The sequence below is a fragment of the Peromyscus maniculatus genome, chromosome 5 (assembly GCF_049852395.1).
Source record: "Peromyscus maniculatus bairdii isolate BWxNUB_F1_BW_parent chromosome 5, HU_Pman_BW_mat_3.1, whole genome shotgun sequence".
NCBI lineage: Eukaryota > Metazoa > Chordata > Mammalia > Rodentia > Cricetidae > Peromyscus > Peromyscus maniculatus.
This window is the reverse complement of record NC_134856.1, coordinates 144,264,363-144,287,475: the sequence shown is the minus strand read 5'-3', so window position 1 is coordinate 144,287,475 and position 23,113 is coordinate 144,264,363. Positions and strand designations below refer to the sequence as shown.

At 42.4% G+C, this 23,113-nt stretch overlaps 1 protein-coding gene across 8 annotated transcripts in view; it reads left to right on the top strand.

The window, feature by feature from the left end:
* Nucleotides 1–1,514: 1,514 nt before the first annotated feature.
* Nucleotides 1,515–23,113, top strand: part of Slc35d2 (solute carrier family 35 member D2) — a 37,422-nt gene continuing 15,823 nt past the window's right edge. The window contains exons 1-6 of one of the 8 annotated variants that reach the window (XM_076573547.1): nt 1,529–1,742; nt 9,702–9,735; nt 11,553–11,639; nt 13,827–13,894; nt 18,868–18,939; nt 20,113–20,181. In XM_076573547.1, the coding sequence (XP_076429662.1) occupies nt 1,621–1,742; nt 9,702–9,735; nt 11,553–11,639; nt 13,827–13,894; nt 18,868–18,939; nt 20,113–20,181 (452 nt within the window). In that variant the 5' untranslated portion in view covers nt 1,529–1,620. Of the gene's footprint in view, nt 1,752–9,701; nt 9,736–11,552; nt 11,640–13,826; nt 13,895–18,867; nt 18,940–20,112; nt 20,182–23,113 lie in introns of all 8 variants that reach the window. The other 7 variants (XM_076573553.1, XM_016000280.3, XM_006981730.4 and 4 more) reach the window with 7 other exon arrangements.

Genomic DNA, 23,113 nt, shown 5'->3' with positions numbered 1-23,113 from the left:
TAACATGTAAGTTCTGGGGATCAGACTCAGGTTATCAGGCTTGGTAGTAAGTGTTTTTATCTGCTTTGCTATGTGGAAGGCTCTGGTGTAGTTAAGTATTAACTGTTGCCAGCCCTATCCCAGGCCTTAAATTAGCATAATAAGGAGTGTAGTGAGCCTGCCCTTTTGCTGGGGAATGGGGAACCCTTTGGACCCAATAATGGTGTGTGCAGACTTCACCAACAACGCTAGTCAGGCTGTGGAATGGTCCTACACATGAACATGAGGACAAATGTGAAGATGGATGGCTCAGAGGACCCAGGTGCAGGCTTCTGCTCAGATTGGCACCCGGGGCCTCCTGCCTGCTAGGCTGTAAATGTGACTTTAAAATACTGTTTTGCAAAGTCTATGTATGTGGAGAAACAGAAACAACGGCTCTTTTAGAGAAAATCAACCCAAGTGACCACATTGATTTTTCTTTTATGATTTATTTTATTGTTAATTCTGGCTATATTTGTGTATAGAGGTCTTAACCCCTGCTCCTTTCCAGTCTATAATTCAGATTTTAAAATCTTAACATGCCTTTGTGTGCCTCCCCCTCCCGGGTTAATTTGGGCTCTCAAAGCCAAAATTTTCAGTGGTAGGCCACTTCCCAAAAGTTCTGCTCAGCTTCCAATCCAGCTGTTGGCAGACAGTTCTAGCCTTTATACAACTGGGCTTCAGCTTTATTTAAAAGAAAATCTTAAGCATTTCTAAAAAGCTACGATTTCAGTTTTTGAATTAATTATTTAGATGTTAAAATATGAGACATTTCATTGGAAATACTACTACAGCTGTTCTGCAGTTCCGAGCCTTTTTTCACAAGAACTAGGATCCTGCATGGCTGTCCTAGGGAGAAATGGGCCCTGGGTGAGGGAGGCCTGAACTTACCAAGCCGAAGCAGAGAAGCCGAATCTTGGCTCACCCTGCTCTGCTGCTCCAATCCTAGGCATTTATGAACACGAAACAGAAGTGCTCCGCACAATCGCTTGTCCTGCAATGTGCCTGGAAGTATTTTTAGTAATAGTTGTACACTGGGGACGACATCATTCCATCATTGTCGAATGGACAGATGAGTAATAAAGCGGTATTTGGGGGCACTTCCGAGCACTGAAACATCCGAAGCGAGGTCTAGGCTAGCCACAGCAGACACAGTTCCAAAGCACCGGAGGGCCTGGGGACCTTTTCCCTTTGTGGGGGATGTTGAGCTTGGATTTGTGTGTATGCTTGGGTGTATTCATGTGTCAAAAACGCATCTCAAACTAGCGACGCAGGCCCGTCCTGTAGGATGTAAATTATACTTTTTTTAAACAAACCAAAAAAAAAAACAAAAACAAAAAAACGGAAGCAAACATCAGCCTTGCTGGGGGGGTGGGGGGTGGGGGGGGGGGCGGCCTGAGAGCAGTCTAAGCAACTAAGGCCGGCTTTTCAGCGGTACCTGGCAGTCGGCGGTGCGGCGCGTAGGAGGGGAGAGCGCACTAGGGGCGCGGGCTGTGATCAGGGTTCGCACCCCGGCTCTTCCTGTTCCTGCCGCACCCTCTTCCCGGGCGGCTAGGGGCGGGGACCGCGGGCTGAGTGGTGGCGGGGCGGAGGACGGCGGAGATGGAGGAGCCTGACGCGGCGCGGCCACCCTCTCGCCTGGTCAGGCTGCTGTCGGCGCTCTTCTACGGGACATGCTCCTTCCTCATCGTGCTGGTCAACAAGGCGCTGCTGACCACATACGGGTGAGGCTGGTTAGTGCGGGACGGCGCAGGGTGGCTGGGGCCTGGAGCCTGTGCTTTGCCTTCACCAAGTCACCACACAACAAAGTCCACTTGGGATCAGGGGCACAGCACACACCAGCCGAACTTGCAAAGCCGGCGTCGCAGGCTTTAAAAAAAACCACCAACTGAGAAAAAAAAAAAAATTGAGAGAGGCATTCCTCAGGTAGTTGTTGGCATTACAGGTGTGCAGCATCATAAACATATGTGTATTTTGAGAAAATTACTTATTTTTAACCATTGTGGTGTTTTTGAGACAGGATTTCATGCGTCCCAGGCTAACTTCGGGACTCCCTAGTAGTTTTCCTGTCCCTACCTCCGGTGTATAACATCACACATTATTATATACAGTGCTGGGGAAGGACCCCAGACTTTTCACTCTAATGTCTCCAGCCAGCCCCAAGCAAAACAAACAAAACAAAACAAAGCATATTCCACAGATTACGTCTGGACTTGTGGTCTGTTTTTATGGGCTGATCATCCATTCTTAAATAACCATCATATTTCTGGAGAACTAGAACAAAGAAAAGTTTACAAGATGAGTTTTTTTGGATTAGAGTTGAGTGCGTCAGCAACTCTATGAGTCTTTGAATTTATTTGTAAAGACTATAATGTCCTATTTAATTCTACTGTGTAGTAGCATCCCTGAGAGAACTGTGAGTTTAAATCCGGCCCCAGGGGTGAATGCTCTGCCCCTGGCACTAGTCTATACTTACGATTTTCCTTAGATACAGAACCTAGCTGGCCACAAGCCTGGTGTTGACCTTCCAGGGCCTTGCTGGAGCTGCCACAAGTGGGGGATCGTTGTAAACTCTACAGGACTGCCTTTTTGATTTATGTTTGGGAAAACTCACACCCAATCAGGTCCACAGGTTGTTAAGTACTACATCTACTATAGTGAACACTGGGAAAATGGTTATGAACCATGTGAAATATCTTCAACAGTTAGAGAATAAACAAACAGGTTCAAGAACAGATAAGATATATCAAATATTATCTGAGAGAAGAGAGAGGTCAGTGCCAGAACATCAGGCAGAAGAGAACAGCAAGATCGTGGTCTCCTGGAGGAGCAGAGAATGTCAACATGGCTGGATGACTGAAGGAAGTGAGCAAGTGATAGGAGAATTCAGTAGAACTCGAGGGAGGCCGGGGGTCAGAGCATTCACTCATTCACTCAGTGATACTGTGTGCCCAGGATGTGCCAGCCATGGTCTCAAGCACATAGGTAACTAAAGTGAACAGAACAGATAAAAACCCTTAATCTGACATCATGGTGTACCAATAATAAACTAGTAACATTTAAAGTGTGTGTGTGTGTGTGTGTGTGTGTGTGTGTGTGTGTGTGTGTGTTGGCGGGTGCATGTGTGTGTATGTGTGTATGTATGTGTATATGTGTATGTTTGTGTATGTGTGTGTGTTGGCAGGTGCGTGTGTGTGTGTGTGTGTGTGTGTGTGTGTGTGTGTGTGTGTGTGTGTGTAGGTCAGAAGACAACTTTCAGGAGTCAGTTTTCTTCTTCCACTATGTGACAGCAGGCTCCTTTATCCATCAAACTGTCTTGCCAGCCTAGCACTCACATGGTGTGGCTCACAACTACCTGTAACTTCAACTCCAGGGGTCTGACAACTCCAGGGGGTCTGGCCTCTTCAGACAGCCACACATGATATACCCTCAGAAACACATACATAAAAATAAACTAAAAAAAAAAAAAAAACAAAAAACCTGAAAACCCTATGTTTAAAAAAATGAAAATGAATATACAGTTAAGCCGGTTAATACACATAGTACAAGGTAATAAAGGAAAAAGAAAATGTCAGGGTGGAGGATGAGGCTGTGGTAGTGCTTGCCTAGAATGCAAAGAACTGGGTTCAGTCCCTAGCACCACATAATGGTGGACACCTGAAATCCCATCACTTGGAAATCAGAAGTTCAAGGTCATATGACATTGAGTTCAAGGTCAGCTTGAGCTATAAGAAACCCTGTCTCAAAGTACAATAAAGAAAATATAAAGGGGCTGGAGAAATGGCTCAGCAGTTAAGAGCACTGGCTGCTCTTGCAGAGGACCCAGTTTGGTTCCCAGCACACACAGGTTGGTTCACAACCATCCATGATTCCAGTTCCAGGGGATCCAGTGCCCTCTTCTGGCCTTACTGGGTACATACATATATGCAGGCAAAACTCCTAAATGTAACACAAATCTTAAAATGTCTTATAATAAAAACCCAGAGCCAGCCACTAGCTTACCTCTACGAAATCCTCAGCCTCAAAGAGTTCCTGTTTCCTCATGCCTTATATACCTTTCTGTGTCCTGCCATATTACTTCCTGGGATTAAAGATGTGTATCACCACTACCTGGTTCTGTTTCTCTCATGTAGCCCAGTGTGGCCTTGAACTCACAGAGATCCAAATGGATCTCTTCCTCCCAAGTGATAGATTAAAGGTGTATGCCACCACTGTCTGACCTCTGTGTCTAATTTAGTGGCTGGCACTATCCTCTGATCCCCAGGTAAACTTTATTGAGGTACAGAATATATCACCACACCTAAACACATAAAAGAAAATAAATCTAAAAAAACGAAACAAAACAAAAAACAAACAAACAGCAACAACAACAAAAACATTGCCAGGCAGTGGGGGTGCACACCTTTGATCTCAGCACTTGGGAGGCAAAGGCAGGTGTATCTCTGTGAGTTCGAGGCCAGCGTAGTTTACAGAGTTAGTTCCAGGACAACCAGAGCTGTTACACAGAGAAACACTGTCTCAAAAAACCAATAAATAAATAAATAAAACATCAAAATCTACAATTAAAAACATGAGGATGTCATGGGCATGTTTAGGAGTAACTTGTTACATCAGCCAAAGGCTGAAGATAAATCTCTTTTGCATTGGAGTTTGTGGGTTACTGACTGACTGCAACATTAATGCCTTTAAGAAACACATTCTTATACTCCTTATAAATGTACACCCCCCCATTTCTGTAGTGTAATATTATACATCCAGGCTCTGTTGAAATAACATTCATTCTCTCATTTCAAGATTCCTGAAGCACACATTGTTGAGAAGGGGGTTGGGGTGATTTAGTTACAATGAACCATAGCAACCTGACCCCAGCAGTAGACATGCTGGAGGCCAGAAGGAAGAAGTATTTTCTGACAGTTCTCTGACAAGATTGTGGGCATGGATGGAGCTCAGGGGACTTCTTCTGTTCCATTTTGAACAGATTATTTCTGGTTGGGGTGCAAGCCTTGTGTGTGGTCTTAGCTTCTTGTTAATTTAAGTTCATGCTTGTCCTGGCTAGTTTATTGTCAACTTGACACAAGTTAGAAGTGTCATCTGAGAAGAGGAAACCACAATTGAGAAAATGCCTCTATAAGACTGGCCTCTAGGCAAGCCTGTGTGGCATTTTACTAATTAGTAATTGATGTGTGAGGGCCCAGCCCACGGTGGTGGTGCCACTCCTGGGCAGGTGATCCTGGGGTGTATAAGAAAGCAGGCTGAGCGAGCCTTGGCGAGCAGACTACTAAGCAGTGTCCTTGCATGGCCTCTGCTTCACTTCCTGCCCTGACTTCAGTGTAGACTGTTACCTGGAATGTAAGATGAAATAAACCCTCTCCTCCCCAAGTTGCTTTTGGTCATGGTGTTTTATCACAGCATAGAAACCTTAACTAAGACAGAAATTTGTATCAGGTCATAGGGTATTTCTGTGACAGACCTGACCATGTGTTTTGGAAAGGATTGTGGTAGCATTTTTTTTTTTTTTTTTTTTTTTTTTTTTTTTTTACATTTCATTACATTTTTTTTTTTGGTTTTTTTATTATTATTATTATTATTATTTTACAACACCATTCAGTTCAACATAATAGCCACAGAATCCCCTGTTCTCCCCCTCTCGCCCACCCCTCCCCCCAGCCCACCCCCCATTCCCACCTCCTCCAGATCAAGGTCTCCCCCGAGGACCGGGGTTGACCTGGTAGACTCAGTCCAGGCAGGTCCATTCCCACCTGGCACCAATGCACAGCTGCCTCCCAAACAGATCAAGCCACGTAGGGAGGCCCACGGAGATCCACAAAGATACCCCCTCAAAAGACTGCTGGCAATGGTCGCGAGACGGCAGGAACTGACCTACTCTGGTGATGGGATGGCCAGACACCCAAATAGTGGTGCCATAAACCCCATCCAAGGACTGAGGAATCTGAAGGCAGACATCCACGGCTGGGCCCCTGGTGGAGCACTGGGAGTCTAATTAGTGAGTAAGAAGAGGATTTATATGAGCGAGAATTATTGAAGCCAAGGTTGGATAAAGCACCGGGACAAATAACCAAATGAATGGAAGCACAGGATCTATGAACCAAAGGCTGAGGGGCCCCCAACTGGATCAGGCCACCTGAACGGGTGAGACAGTCAGTTGGCTTGATCTGTGGTAGCATTTGAACTTTGTGCTGGAAAAGCCATTGAATGCTCAGAGTTCAGTGAGCTGTTCTGTGCAAGCTTGGAGGATAAGATGTTGGGAACCATGTAGGCCATGGATGTCTAGCTTGTGAAGTTTCAGAGAGAAGCAAAGACACTGTCAGGGCCATTTATGTGATATTTTAAAATAAGAATCCCCCCCCCCCCCCCCCCGTCAGCTAGAACTGAAGAATCAGCTGTAGTTAACAATAGACCACAGCCACTAACTTGAAACCCTTGCTTTGCTGGGATAGTCAGTATTGGTCATCTGGGGCTGAAGAACCAGCTATGATTAAACAGAGACCAGCATCATCGAGGAAAAACCTGAAAAGTATTTCCTCAAGTTAGCATGCAGAAGCTGTGGTCCAGAGGTGCCCAAGGCAGTACCTTGTGCTAGAAGATGAACTTGGTAATGTGTAAGAGTTTCCCAGGTGGTAGACATGAAGTGTTTGTGTCGAGCATCTGGCACCTAGAGAAGCCAGGACAATTTAAGGCTAGATTTACCTGGCAGGAAAGAGATTCTGTGAGCCTGTGAACACAGTGGTTTTCAAGGCCTAGAACAAAAGTAGGACCGTCTAGGAGCCTGTGTTCTAGTAGTCTGTGGCCAACTGGCCACAGTCGTGATCATCAGGATTGTACAGCAGACTTCTGCCGTGTTTCCCATTAATACTCTTCTCTATGACATAAAAATTTACTATTAAAAATATTGAATATTCTGTAATATCAGTACTCAGGAGGTGAGGCAGGCAAGTTGCTAAGTTTGAGGAACATCTCAGCTATATAATATAGGGTGCCCTTGTCTTAAAAAAGTCAAATTTGTTTTATCCAGTTCAACAAATATGTGCTCAGAACTTGCTGTGTGTATTTGCTTTGTGATTCACCAGAGACCTTGGACATATGTGCACGTACACAATCGGGTATCTTCAGTCAATTTCCACCTTTTGAGACAGGATCTCATTGGAGATGGCTGATTGGCTATTGTGGCTGGCCAGCAAGCTTCAGGAATCCTGTCTCTGCCTCAGTGCTGAGATTACAGGTGTAGGTGCAGTCCCTGACTTTTTACATGGGTAGTGGCAGTCCAAACTCAATCTTTTTTTCTTTTTTCTTTCTTTCTTTCTTTCTTTCTTTCTTTCTTTCTTTCTTTCTTTCTTTCTTTCTTTCTTTTTTTTTTTTTTTGGTTTTTTTTGAGACAGGGTTTCTCTGTGTAGCTTTGTGCCTTTCATGGATTTTGCTCTGTAGACCAGGTTGGCCTCGAACTCACAAAGATCCGCCTGGCTCTGCCTCCCGAGTGCTAGGATTAAAGGTGTGCGCCACTACCGCCCGGCCCAAACTCAGTCTTTATGTTTGCCCAGCCAGTGCTTAATCCACTAGTCATCTCACCAGCTCAGTCAGACTCTTGGGCCCATGCCTTTGACCCCACAAAATTCAAATCGATGAACTGAATCTGGTGGCACCTGTCTTTCTCAAGTCTGAGAGTTCGAGGGTAGCTTGGACAACACAGGGAAGCTGCTTCAATAACAAGCAGTCCTCTGAAACAAAACCTCCAGAAATGAACAAAGTAAGAATGAGCCATAGACTGGTAACTGAGAGCATTTTTCTTAAATGTTTATTTTGTTGTTTTGGCTTTTTAGAAGGGGATTCTGTAATGATCATTTAAATAAAAGAATTCAAACAAAAGAAAACAATTAGATTGAAACCACTTTTAAAATAACCATAACTATCAGAATACTTTCAGATTTGAATGGAGGGATGAATAAACAGGTATAAATGTATAGATGGAGACAGACATATAGGTTAAATTACATTTTCCAAAAATGCATCTTATTAGTACTAATTCTTTTCTTATTTATTTCTAAGTGTTCTTTAATCCAGAAAGAAATAGGGGGGGCATCTTATTTAACTTTTTAAGGGTTACATGCTTATCTGCCTGCCTACTTTTTCTAAATGTTTATTTTTCTTTTTTTTTTTTTTTTTTTTTTTGGTTTTTCGAGACAGGGTTTCTCTGTGTAGCTTTGCGCCTCTCCTGGGACTCACTTGGTAGTCCAGGCTGGCCTCGAACTCACAGAGATCCACCTGGCTCTGCCTCCCGAGTGCTGGGATTAAAGGCGCTCTAAATGTTTATTTTTCTTATTCTAAATATGTGTATATGTATGTGTCTGTGTACATGAGTGCTGTGGCTCTGGAAATGGAATTGTAGGTGCCTGTGAGCTGTCCACATGGGTGCTGGGAACTAAACTTGGGTCCCCTGGAAGATCAGAAAGGGCTTTTAATCACGGAGCTATGTCTCTAGCCCCTTGTTTTTCTTTCTTTGGAGCAGGGTCTCACTAACTTACTTAGGCTAGCCTTGAACTTGGAATACTTCTGCGTAACTCTGCAGTTAGCCAAGGTAACAGGCCTGCCTGCATCAACAGACTTGTTTCTTCTTTAACTTAACTTCAGTTTGGTTTTCTATGTAGAGATGTCTTAGTCAGTGTTCCATTGCTGTGAAATGGCAACTCTTACACAGGAAAGCATTTAATTGGGGCTGGCTTACAGTTTCAGAGGTTTAGTCCATTTCATCATGGTGGGGAACATGACGGCATGCAGGCAGACATGGTGCTGGAGAAGTAGCTGAGAGTTCTACATCCTGATCCATAGGCAGAGAGAGACAGAGACTGGGCCTGGCATGGGCTTTTGAAACCTCAAAGCTCACCCCCGGTGACACACTTCCTTTAACAAGGGCACACCTCCTAATCCTAATTCTTTCAAATAGTGCCACTGCCTGGTGATTTAAGCATTCAAATATATGACCCTGTGGGGTCCATTCTTATTCAAACTACCACAAGAGGTCATCTTGTTTATGGTATTTTAAATTTTATTTTTTATTAACTTTAATTATTTATTACTGTTTTTCCCCCCTGTATACACAATATGCCTAATTTACCATCACAGAATGAAGGAAACTGCCAATTTAGCGACCATCATTTGTTGTTACTGTTTTTCGAGACAGGGGCTCTCTTTGTAGCAGCCGTGGCTGTCCTGGAACTCGCTCTGTAGACCAGGCTGGCCTCAAGCTTCACAGAGATCTGCCTGGTTCTGCCTTCTGAGTGCTGGGATTAAAGGCTTGGGCCACCACCACCCTGTAGCAGCCATCAGTTTTTTGTTTGTTTGTTTTTGTTTATATATTATGTATACAGTGTTCTGCCTGCATGTGTTCCTGCAGGCCAGAAGAGGGCACCAGATCTCATTACAGATGGTTGTGAGCCACCATGTGCTTGTTGGGAATTGAGCTCAGGACCTCTGGAAGAGCAGTCAGTGCTCTTAACCTCTGAGCCATCTCTCCAGCCCAGCCATCAGGTTTTAAAAATGAAAAAGAAATAGACCTATATTTGAAGTTCTATTTGTCTAATGTCGGTAACAGCTCCTTATGTTGTTATCTTTTACATGTTCTCTTCAACTTTATGTTGCTAAACTGATTTGTTATTCTTTATTTCTTGCAGTTTTCCCTCACCAATTGTTCTTGGAATTGGGCAGGTGAGTTGAAAAAAAAAAATCAAAGTCTTAACAAGCTGTCAGTGTATAGGCTATTTTAAGAGCTTTTGTTTAAGACTATGGTTAGTACAAGTTGTTTTTGATCTATGCACACATGCTGTGGCACACCAGCACCCCTTCACAAATAAATACGAACCGGTTTAGGATACTATATTGGAGTAGTTCTTAAACTTTTGCATTCTCATATGAAGAAAATTAAATAAGTTCTAAAATTTGCACAAGAGATGACTTTATTTCAAAACAACATGATAGACTATTTCCAATATACCTATCATGTTCTAAATTTATAAGAGTGTAAAGACTTATTTTTACTATTTTTAAATTTTGTGTGTGTGTGTGTGTGTGTGTGTGTGTGTGTGTGTGTGTGTGTGTGTGAGAGAGAGAGAGAGAGAGAGAGAGAGAGAGAGAGAGAGAGAGAGAGAGAGAGATCTGTGTGGGTATGTTCACATGAGTGCAGCTGTCCATGAAGTCCAGAAGAGGACACTGGATTCCTTACAACTGGCTTCTGGTGGTTGTTAGCCACACAACATGGGTGATGGGAAACAAATTTAGGTTCTTTGCAAAAGCAGCAAGTGCTCTTAACTGCAGAGCCAGCTCTCAGGCTCCCACTTCTAGGGTTTAAATGAGACAATTTGGTTGTGCTGTCTACAGTGAAAAGAAAATATTTTTAAAGATTTAATTCATTTTATTTATTTATTATTTTTTGAGACAAGGTCTTACAGTGTAGCCCTGGCTGGTCTGGAACTCACTATATAGACCTGGCTGGCTTTGAACTCCCAGAGATCAGCCTGCCTCTGCCTCCAGAGTGCTGGAATTAAAGGTGGGTGCCACTATGTCTGGCTGAGATTTATTTTATTTTTAATTCTGTATGTTTGTGTGTGTTTATGTGTGGGTATATAGGTGTGAACACAAGTGCCCAAAGTCCAGAAGTTCTAGGGAGTTTTGACCCACCTGAAGTGGGGACATGGGTGCTGGGAACTAAACTCAGGTCCTCCAGAAGAGCAGCAGGTGCTGAACCATCTTTCCAGGCCCTGAGAAGAAAATTCTTAATGCTGGACTTCTCAAAAAATGCATGTTGAATTTTCTTAGGACATTTTTTATTAGCTTGTATTTATTGTACAAAATAATGAGTCTCATGATATTTTCAGTGTGTATAATGCATTTTAATATTATTTACTTTCAATACACCCTCTCCCCTTCTTCTTTCAAAAAGTCCCGGTCTATTTTCATATCTTTAAATGGGTTCTTGTGAGAAGAGTCAGTACCTTCTCACACCCTTTTGAGACAGGGTCTCTTTATGGAGCCGTTGTTGTCCTGGAACTCACTATGTAGACCAGGCTAGCCTCAAACTCACAGAGAGCCACCTACCTCTCCTGGGATTAAAGGTGTGTGTTACCATGCCTGCTTAGGGGTTTTTCCTTTTTAAAAATTGTTTCCTCTTACTGGCCTTTAAGGGGAGAAGGTAACAGATCATACACTCTGTGTGAAATGTCCAGGGTCATCTGTCAGTCTGGCCACTCTCAGGGGCACTCTTTGTTTTCTCCATCACCATTTCTAGGGCCCCTGAGACAATGTATACATGTGAGTCCACTTGATTATACATTTTGCCTGTTCTGATTTGAACAACATCTCATCCAGTGGTGAGAGTTTTACCTTCCATGAAATCCCTCCCTCCAGCCTGGAAAGTGGATTGTTTGGGTTATCTTTCTGATAAATATGCTTCTGATTACATCATTACTTCAGGATACCTCATACTGTCTTTCCGGATGATATTTTGCTAAGTTTCTTTCTCCTTTTAGATGGCCACCACCATAATGATACTGTATGTGTCCAAGCTAAATAAAATAATCCACTTCCCTGATTTTGACAAGAAAATTCCTGGAAAGGTATGTGTTGAAAGATAAAAAACAGACAAACAAACAAACAAACAAACAAACAAACAAAAACCCTAAACAAAAAGCAAGCAAGCAAACAAACAAACAAATCCAAAGCAGGGACCCAGTCCATACACTGCTTATCCTCAGTAGAAAGTTGTTTTTCTTTTCTTCTCTTCTTTGAGATTTGCTCTTATCATGTATCCCAGGTTGGCTTTGAACTCAAAATCCTTCTACTTCAGCCTTCTCAGTGCTGGAAGAAAAGTTCTGTGTGTGTGTGTGTGTGTGTGTGTGTGTGTGTGTGTGTGTGTGTGTGTGTGTGTTTGAGCCTAAATTTCTCTGTGTAACAGCTCTGGCTGCCCTGGAACTCATTTTGTAGACTAAGCTGCCCTTAAACTCACAGAGATCCACCTGCCTCTGCCGCCCAAGTGCTGGGATTGAAGGTGTGCTCCACTACCACCTGGATGAAAAAGTTCTTAATAAATATTTTATAAATAAATAGCTATTTGAATAATGCAATGGGGATAAAAACCAAAACCATGGGTGTGCTGTGCTTGTGAGATCTATAAGTGAGTAAAGTGCTTGCTGAATAAGTGTGAGACCTGAGCTTGGATCCCTTGCACCTGTGTGAATTCCTACCTCAGCACACCTGCATTGAGGTAAGAGGCAGAGAAAAGAGTGAATATAGGTGTTTAACAACACAAATACTCTTGAGTTTTTAAGGCCAATATTTTGTGAACTCTTTGGCTCTTTATTGTACCGTGAAAGAAGCCCTGTGTAATACGTAAATGAGTCAGTGCAGTTATGTTACAATAAAACTATATAAACAAGCACAGGTCAGATGTGTCCTGGGTCCTAGTTTACTGATTTATGCTTTCAGATTTCATTTTTGTTTGTTTTTTGTTTTGTTTTTTTGACATAAGGTTTCTCAGTGTAACAGAGCCCTGACTGTCCTGGAACTTGATTTGTAAACCAGGCTGGCCTTGAACTCACAGAGATCCACCCATCTCTGCTTCCCAAGTATTGGGATTAAAGGTGTTGGACAACACTCCCAGCTTTCATTTTTAGTTTAAATTGATAAAAGCTGTGAGTAAAGACTTTGACTTCATATATTTGATACACATGGACACAGCATTGAAAGATCTATCTTCCTTGTGGGAATGTGGAGTGGAGGCAATTTTAACAAATAGCTGCAGGGGCCAGGTTGTAGCAGACATTAAATTCTTAGAGCAATCCTTTGACAGATTATATGAAATAGTTTAAGGTAGTATTTGGATTAAGAGGTTTAGTTGACATTTCTTAAGGGTGAGTGAGGCCCTTGAATAGCTTCTTCATATATATTTATAGTTGATAATCATAGGATATTGGGTCAGATACAGGGCTGGGCGGTAGATAGCTTTCAAAGGGACCAAAAATAGCCCAAGATAATTTGTCTCTTGTCTGCAATGTTTTAATTCTCCATAATCTTGAAGTTTCTGTGTTTGGCTTTCTAGAATCTTCCACACAAGGGCAGCTTCTCCTACCTTCCTTTCCCACCTCCCTTCCTCCCCATCTCCCTACCTTCCTCAACACTTTTGGGAACTTCAGTTCACAGTGTGCAAAATCAGGAGCGTTAACGATGCTTTATTAGCCATTTTTTTTTCTTTTTTTGTATGTAGACTCAAGTTATCCAATCAAAATTACTCCCCAACAACCTAATTTTCATGTATTTTACCTTCTTTGCTGTGTGGCACACGTTGATAGAAATGGCATCTTTGGTCTCAAAGTAAGGGTTTAAGTATTTCATCATGAAGTAGGGTTCCCTAGGCTTTTGGGGGTGTGCCATTTACTCTTTGCTGTATATAATAATGGCTCAAAACAGTAATATTTTTATTGTCTCTCATAGTGAGAGACAGATCGAGGAGTCTTAGCAAGGCTTGACCGAGCAGTTCTGGCTTAAGGCCCTCCTTTCCTTGCGGACCAAAGAGAGCTGTATTAGTTATGGGGTTGGTTAGTGTAGGTGGGAGATGGTCACTCATCTGTCTCTTGCTGTTTCAGAACACTCACACACCTAACATACATACACACACACACACACACACACACATACACACACACATACACACACAAACACACACACACACACACACACACACACACACACACACACTAGAAAGACACAAATAAAGTTCTAACTGCATCTTTTTCCTTTTGTTGAAGCTGTTTCCTCTGCCCCTTCTCTACGTTGGAAACCATATAAGTGGCTTATCAAGCACAAGTAAATTAAGGTACAGTTCCAGATGACAGGGGGAGGGTGTATCCATCGCCTCCGGTGGTTCAAACCCTGAGTTTGATTTTCTGAGATCTTGCTTGGGTGGTGTCCTAGTTTGCCTTCTGTTTCTGTGGTAAACACTATGGCAAAAACCAGCTTGGGCAGGAAAAGGTTTATTTTAGCTTTCAGGTTACCTTCTATAGAGGGAAGGCAGGGCATGAACTGAAGCAGAGGTCTCAGAGTAATGCTGCTTACTGGCATGCTTCCTCTGGCTTGCTCAGCTGCTTTTCTTCCTGGGCATTGCACTGTCCACGCTTGACTGGGTCCTACACCAATTAACAATCAAGAAAATGCCACACAGACACGCCCTCAAGGCCGTTCTGATGGAGGCAGGTAGGTCAGCCACACAGACACGCCCTCAAGGCCGTTCTGATGGAGGCAGGTCGGTTTTCCAGCAGGCTCTGCCATCACAGGTGCCATGTGGGAAACAATAGTATTTAACAATTTGAGAAAGTATAGTTTAGAGTTTAATTTGAAATGTTTTTAGGAATGTTTAAAAGCTTATTCTTTTCTTGATAGTCATGTCTCAACATAAATATGAGGTTTGTGTTTGTCAGGCCGAGAAGATGTGATTGCCAGGATGGGTTTGTTCATATGATCATGCTAACTTCATTGTCGTTTAATAGAAACAGGAATATTTAGTCAGACTTATTGTAGATCATGTTTGGTGTAAGGAAAAAATGAATAACACAATAGTTATAGGTATGGACTATGCTTGACAAGTTTGCATCTGTGTTTATTTCACCATACTTAGATTAATTTCATTAAAAGCTACTGTGAAAAATGAAAATCATTTATAGAAAGACCACACTATCCTACCAAACTACTAACTGGAAAGTGTGATCTGATATCTAAAGAAACAAGACTCGTGCAAAAGCTGAAAGATGGTGTGTGCATGTGTGTGCATGTGTGCAGGCCAGAAGTTGCTCTTGGGAGTTGTGAGTAGTGTTGTCAACCTGACTAACATAAGAGACAAGCCTCAGGCACTGTGAGGGACTGTCTAGGTTAGGGTTAGCCTCTGAGAAGGTCTGCGGAGCAGTGCTGATTAGGTTACCATTCCCTGGGCTGGGGTCCTAGACTATATGACTGAGGAAGCTGAACTGAGCACCAGCATTCATGGTTCTGCCTCCCGGTGATCCTGTGATGTGCTGCCCGAGGCTCTGGCCATTTTGACTTCCCCCGCCATGATGGACTATGCTCTTGAACTGTGAGCCAGAATCAACCCCTCATTCCTTAAGTTGCTTTTGTAAAGGTCTTTTTCACAGCAACAGGAAAAGAAACTACAGGAGAGACACGTTTTTCCTCTATTGCTCTCCATCTTATCTTTGGAGATAGGGTCTTTCCTTGAGCCTGGAGATCACAGATTGGCCAGACCAGCTGGCCAGCAAGTCCCAGGGATTCTCCTGTCCCTGTCCCCAGCACTCTGTTTACAGATGCCCATACCTGGGCATGCTAGAGAACCAAACTGGGGGACTCATGGTTTTGTGGCAGACACTCTACCTACTGAGCCATCTTCTAGCCCCTCTTTTTTTATTTTAACAATGTACTTTGAAGCACCCAAATTTTAAAGTCTTTCTAATTTAAGTCATGTATATAATATAAAGTTTATCATTGTATCTGTTTTAAGTGTACAATTCAAGTGCATTAAGTATACTCACATCCATGTGCAATCCTAGCATTTGGGAGGCTGAAGCATGATTGCTGAGCCTTCAAGGCCAGACTTAATACATAATGAGTTTGAGGCTAGACCCTATCTCTAAAAAAGTATATGCACAGTGTAGCATCACCATTATTTATTTCAGAAACTTTTCCATCGTCCCAAACAGAGTCTCTGAATTCATTAAACAGTAATCCTCTTTGTAGCAGGAATCTTAAAAGTTCTTATTAATAAAATCAAACCTGAGGCGAGTTATTGGGGTCCATGCTGGTAGATCAGAGAGACAGAACAAGCCACAGCTATCTCACCTCGCCGGCTCCTCAGCTGGTCTTGTCTCCTCAGACTGGAGGCCTCTGAGTCCTCATCCCAATGGCTCTCAGCTGATTGCTGCTAGAAGCCTGAATGCTTAACCAGCCAAAATGCTTAACCAGCCAAATGCTTCTAGTTTTTGGTCCTCACACCTTATATATCTTTTTGCTTTCTACCACCACTCCCTGGGATTAAAGGCTGGCTTTCTGGGATTAAAGGCATGTGTCACCATGCTTGGCTATTTCCAATGTGGCCTTGAACTCACAGAGATCCAGAGGGATTTCTATCTCTGGAATGCTAGGATTAAAGGTGTGAGTGCCACCATTTTCTAGCCTTTGTATCTAGTGGCTGTCTGTTCTCTGACCCCAGATAAATTTATTAGAGTACACAATATTTTGGGGAACACAATACCACCACACCTCTTAGCCTTTAGTTATTGATAATCTCAATTTCTCAGTCCCCCCACCTCTTCCTTTCACTCTCCTTCTCCCTCCCTCCACCTCTCCCTCTCTTATGTGCTGCATGCATGTGAGTTTGCATGTGGTGTGTGTGTCCATGAGGAGGCCAGAGGGAGATGTTGGGTTTCCTTCGTCATTCTCCATCTTATTCCCTTGAGACAGGGTCTTTCACTAAACTGGAAGCTGACCTTGTTGGTGAGGCTAGTTGGCAAGCAAGCTTCTGCCATCTACTGGTCTCTCCTGCCCAATGCTAAGGTTACAGGCACATACAGCCATGCCTAACTTTATATGTAGATCCTGGGGATTTGAACTCAGGTCCTCCTGCTGGTACAGCAAGGGTTCTCTTACCCACTGAGCAATCCCCTTAGCCCCAGATACTGGTAATCTTTGTCTTATGTTCTGCAGCTGTAGCTTTGCCTTCTCTAGGTAGATATAAAGAATTTTCCCTTTTTGAGGGGTGGGGATCTGGATTATTCCTATAGCATGGTGTTTTCAGAGTTCACCTATGTTGTAGAATGCATCTGACTTCCATTTATTTTAAAGGCTTAATAATATTCCATTTTATGTGTATATCCTGTTTATCATTTATAAACATAAAACATCAGAGTTTTAAATTTTAATTATTTCTAATTTAGATATTGTTTCTTTTTTATTTTTGTAGTTCTGGGGATTGAACTCATGGCCTTGTATATGCTACAGAAGTATTCCACCACTGAGCTACATCCCTAGCCCATCTTTTCTTTTGCTGACTATGTTGTTAGTATCGTATCTAAGAAGGCTTGCTTGATCTAGGACCATGATCTCTTTCTCATACAGTTTTAGTTCCTACACTTAGGTCCTTGTTATATTTCATGTCAGATAATAAATATATAAGGTTGATGTTGTGTGTGTGTGTGTGTGTGTGTGTGTGTGTATGTGTGTAGAATAATGTGTGTAGGAATTCAGTTTCATTCTATTTATGGGAGTTCTAGATGTCCTAGCACCATTCATTGAAAAGATATTTCTTTCTTCCATTGTGTTATCTTGTGACCCTTGGCAAAGATCAGCCTAATGATCTGGGAGGTGTTTCATGCCTGTAATTGTTCTACTTAGGAGGCAGAGTCAGGAGGACCACAAGTTCTATGCTAGCCTGGGCTGCATTTGTCTGCTTCACGTGTCTAGAGTAGGCAATTTTACAAAGATGGAGCACAGAACAGATGACCAGTAGCTAGGAGCTAAGGGAAAAGGAATTACTGTTGAGCAGGTTCAAAGTTCCTGCTTGGGGGAATGAAATTCCTGAAATAGATTATAGTGATGTAGGTATGCAAGAAAGAAAATAAAAGGAAACAAGATAAAAGAAAAACAACTGACCATAATTGTAAGTCTTTATTTTCTGTCCTTCAATTCTATTCCATTAATTACATGTATTAATTACATATATATTATTAACTCAATTAATTCCATTAATTACATATATGTTAATTACATATTATTATGTCAATAATAGGTAGTCTTGGTTTCTGTGGCTTTGTAGTAAATTTTGAAGTTGGGAAATGTGAGTGCACCCACTTTGAAAAACATTAAAATCTCTCTCTCTCTCTCTCTCTCTCTCTCTCTCTCTCTCTCTCTCTCTCTCTTTCTCTCTCTCTCTTTCTCTGTGTGTGCGTGTGCGTGAGTGTGTGTGTGTGTGTGTGTGTGTGTGTGTGTGTGTGTGCACTTTTAGGAACTGATCCTCTTCTTCCTCCATTTGTGTCATGAGATTAAACTCAGGTGATTAGGCTTAGCAGTAAATTTCTTTGCCAACCAAGCTGTAAATAACCCCTAACTTGTTTACTTATTTTTTTTTTAAAGATGTATTTGTTTATTTTGCACACAGTATTTGTAGGAGTGTATACCTGCAGGCCAGAAGAGGGCACCAGATCTCATTATAGATGGTTGTGAGCCACCATGTGGTTGCTGGGAAATGAACTCAGGACCTCTGGAAGAACAGCCAGTGTTCTTAACCTCTGAGCTTCTCATGCATGGGTTTGTGTATGTGAGTGCAAGTGCCCATGAAGACCAGAAGAGGGTGTCAGACCCCCTGGAACTGGAGTTACAGGTGGTTGTGAGCCTCCATGTGGGTGCTGAGGACTGAAATTGTGTTCTCTGCAAGAGCAGCAAGTACTCTTGACCACTGAGCCATCTCTCCAGCCCCTTGACTTTGTTATTCTTCAACACGGTTTTGGCTTTCTGGGGCTCTTGAATTTCTATATTAATGGAATTAACTTGCCAGTTTCTGCAGAGAAAAAGAAAGCCAGCTAAGATTTGACAGATTTTGTGCTGAATCAGTTTGTTAAAGTGGCAGGAAATTATTCAATCTCTATTTTGTGACTCAATATGATTTGTTAATGGTAAATATTACAATGAATGTTAACTCATTATATTTAATTTGGAAAATGACCTTAATTAAAAATGTTTACCATGTTTAAAATAAAAATAGCAACTGACACTGTGTGTCTGATGTTAGAGTTGAATCTTTCTTGACAGCTTGCCAATGTTCACTGTGCTCAGGAAATTTACAATTCCACTCACTTTACTCCTGGAAGCCATCATACTCGGGTGAGTTCGTTTTTTCTTCTTTCCTTCATTATGTTTCCGATGTACCGTGTTGTTTGTGTGTGTGGGTAATGTATTCCTGTGTATTCCATGTGGGTATGTGAGGCTGTGAATGTGCACATAGAGGACATGGGCTAATGTCCTGTATTTCTTGCTGTTGCCCTCTTCTATTGTTTCAGACAGGGTAGGGTCTCTTGCTGAACATGGAGTTCACCTATTGGCTAGAAGGGTGGCCAGCAAGCTCCAGATCTGCCTGTCTCTGCTTCCTAGGCTTGTGCCATTCTGCCTAGATTTTCATGAGTCCTGGAGTTCTGAACTCACATTGTCAGGCTTGATGCTTGTTTCCCACTGAGCCATGTCCCCAGTCCCTCTGTGTTATTTTCACCCAACAAATTCTCACCTAGAGGTCCTCTTTCTGAGTAATTGATTGGAATTAATACTTGCAGCAACTTAAGGAACAATTATTTGTTCATTTAAAAGGAGTCAACTGTTTCCATTGGCTCCTAAAATATTAATGAGTACTATTTAAATGTTTATTTTAACAGCAGACAAATAGCATGCTTGTAGTAGAAAATTATGAAAGAAATAACAACCACCCTTAAACAGATATGAATCTGTGTGCTGAACTGAATGGAATGAAGAGTGACAGAGAACTGCCCACAGACAGGGAAGGCAGACAGAAGAGCAAGGATGCTCCATGACATGATGTCAGAATAAATTAAAATTTTACAAATGTTGAAATAGATTTTTCTCAGGATACACAGGCTGACCCCTGAAAATTCAAATTTTTATCTTGCAGTGAAGATTATATGGCAGTGAAATTTAGTTACAGTGTTTTAAGCCTTCGTATTGGACTTCATCTTTGAATGTGCCATAGAAGGCCCTGTAAACTAGACTATGCAGCAGACCCTCTTCTGTATTTCATCTCAGCATTTTTCCAGGGAGAACAGAAAAATCACTTTATAATTAGGTTAAAGAAACAGCTTAAGAAATAAGTAAATTTGGCCCGACTTACACTTCTAGAGCCTTCTCTATATGAAGATCTTAGAAGTTAAGTTTTAGTCATGAAGCCACTAATGTTTGTTTTCAGTTTTTTTTTTTTAAAAAAAAAACATAAAATCCATATTTTAATTTTTTTCTCCCCACCCCTTCCCTTTCTTTTTTTCTTGACTACAGGAAACAATATTCCTTGAACATCGTCCTCAGTGTTTTGGTCATCGTGCTTGGGGCTTTCATAGCAGCTGGGTGAGACTTGGCACTACCCTGCTGCTCAGTGGCTTCTCTGTGTCTCTGAGGGTTGGCAGTCCTGTCCTAGAGATGTTCTTTTTTCATCTGGCTGCAGCTGGATTGAGCAGCTAGGAGACAAATCTGTTGAGTTAGTGGCAGCCCCATGTGTTCCTGTGAGCATCAAAAAGTAGGTTTCAGATTGGCTGGAAATGCTTCTAAGAACACATGCAGGCATGTCTAACTGTGGCCCATGGGGGTAAGGGTAGTTACCAAAGTGGCCCAACACAACTTAAACTATTATGAGATTTTTTTGGTGATTTTTTCCTTTGTAATTCAATTGTGTGGGTCTTGAGTATAAATTCTATAAATGACAGTATCCTGTTATAAGTAAGCATCACTGGGTATTAACATGACTACTATTGACAAAAAGCAGTGACCTGTTTACTCTTTTTTTTTTTTTTTTTTTTTTTTCCGAGACAGGGTTTCTCTGTGTAGCTTTGCGCCTTTCCTGGATCTCACTCTGTAGACCAAGCTGGCCACGAACTCACAGAGATCCGCCTGCCTCTTGCCTCCCGAGTGCTGGGATTAAAGGCATGCACCACTACCGCCCGGTGACCTGTTTACTCTTGTGATTGAATGCCCTCAGTTTAAAAGTTTCATTTGAAGTGTTCTGAGGCATTTGGGCTTGAGGTGTAGCTCAGTGGTAGAATGTGTACTTAGCATACACTAAGGCCCGTGTTTACTCCACAGCATCCAATACACACACATACACACACACACACACACACACACACACACACACACACACACACACACCCCTAAAACAAGCCAACAGGTTTATAAACCCAGTTATTGTTGTTTTATTGTTCTGTGATAACTGATAGAGTGTGGTAATTACAAATGCTGATATGTTCCAGAATAGGCTAATGCTAACTAGTTCAGATTTCCTACCTTTATCATTAATATGTAGAAGCAGAGCAGGAGGAAATGACTCTATCTGTTCTTCTATGTATGTAACCCCACATCATGTTTAAAAAAAACAGAGAAGCCAGGAGTGGTAGCACATACTTGTATCCCCAGTACTGACTTGTGCAGACAAGTAGGTCTCTAAGACTCACTTGGCCAGCTAGTGTATCCAAAATGGTGAGTCTAAGGTTCAGTGAAGAGACCCTGTTTCAAAAAATAAGGGGGATAGTGACCAAGGAAGAGTGATATCAACCTCTGGCCTCCATGCATACCAGCATACATACGTTCATGCACATCAGTACACACTTGTGCACACGTGTGTTTGTAAGTCTTTAGTGAGGAGTGCAGAACCCGAATGTGTTCAACTAATTTTGAACACATTGATAATTGTTTCTAAAATCATCTTGCTTTTACCCAAGAACCAGCTTGGAGTGGCAATTCTGACTTTCCATTTCCACCAGCACTCACCAGATGGATCCCTTCCTGATGAGTGACATTCAGGGCACTGAGCCACAGGACACCTGTGACACCAACTGAAGCCCTCCTGCTGAAGTTTCCTCTGCCCCCCACATCAGCTATGTCCATCATTGTGCTCCAGAAAGAGAATTCAACAGGGTACAGTTTAATTAGAGTGAGTGAGGAATCAGGATGTACTCCTAGCAGGTCTGGAACTTCCCCTTCTCTTCCTGTACTTCCTTCCCTTGTGTCTACCCCAGGGTAAGCCCTTCCAAGAAGGGGCATGCTTTTTTGGAAGCCCAGTTTACCCAGAATTCAGTCTGTTACAAATAGACGTATAAGATTCAAGAGTAGGTATAGCCCAGTGGCCAAGAGGACCCAGGTTCAGTTCCTGGCACCTACATGGTGGCTCACAACTATCCATGACTCTAGTTCCAAGGGATCCAATGCCCTCTTCTGACCTCCTTGGGTGCCAGGTACACACATGGTACACATACATACATGCGAGCAAAATACACTTATAAAAATTTTAATACAAAAAGAGATGCAAGAGTATGTAAGGGGTTTAATTACCCCCAAAGGTGAAAAGTTCTCTAGGGGAAAGGGTACCAGAACTCCGCACATGTTTCTTGGTAAGAAAGTTCCTGAAATAACTTAGACTTGACCAAGCTAGCTTGGCCTACTGCCGCCCATTGTTGTTTACATCCTGCTTTGGGAAGCCTAGTTGGCCTGTCTGAAGTATCTTCATATCATAACCATCAGCCGACCACCACATCCCGTTCCAGGGCCCTGAGCAGGCCCACTACTGTTCTGTGTGTCCTATTTTTGGTGCCTTTGGTCAATCCCTTCAAGAGATAATGTCCTGTCTACCAAAGTTAGCCAACCCCTGTACAAATAGTTGTTGATCAGATTTAGTTGGGATGAGCCAGGTTCACCTGCTGTAATAAACAAGCCCAGCATTTCACTGTTTCTATACATCACATGTACACTTCCTTGACTGTAAACCCCCAGCAGTCAGTGCTTATGAGTGGGTTCTATTTATTGAACCCAGGGACCCAGCCAAGAGGTTCTACCTCCGTCTTCCTCAGTGATCCAGGAAGGAAAAGGTGTTATGGGGATTTCTGCACTGGCTCATAAAACTTTTGTCCAGAAGGGACATGTGTCCCTTTTCTTGTATCTCATTCACCCAGGGAAGCCACATGGCTGGAAATGTTGAAAGAGAATATCTAGGAATGCCCCAAACGAGAGCCACACTGGCTGACCCTGAATATGCTCTATTTTGTATGGCATTTGTATTCTTCATACACTTTGTTCTCACTGCTGGTCCAGTGAATGATGGGTAAGAATGGAGCAGGCCATGCTTCAAGGAGTTCCCATGCCACTCCTGGGCGTTCTTGGCTCCTAGAGGAGGCAGGACTCTGGAATCTAAAGCTCTCCCAGGAAGTGCCTTTTCCCCATGCCTCTAAAAGCCTCGGTTTTCCTGCTCATTCAAAATTAGAGTTTAGTTGTTTCATTAAAATATTTCATA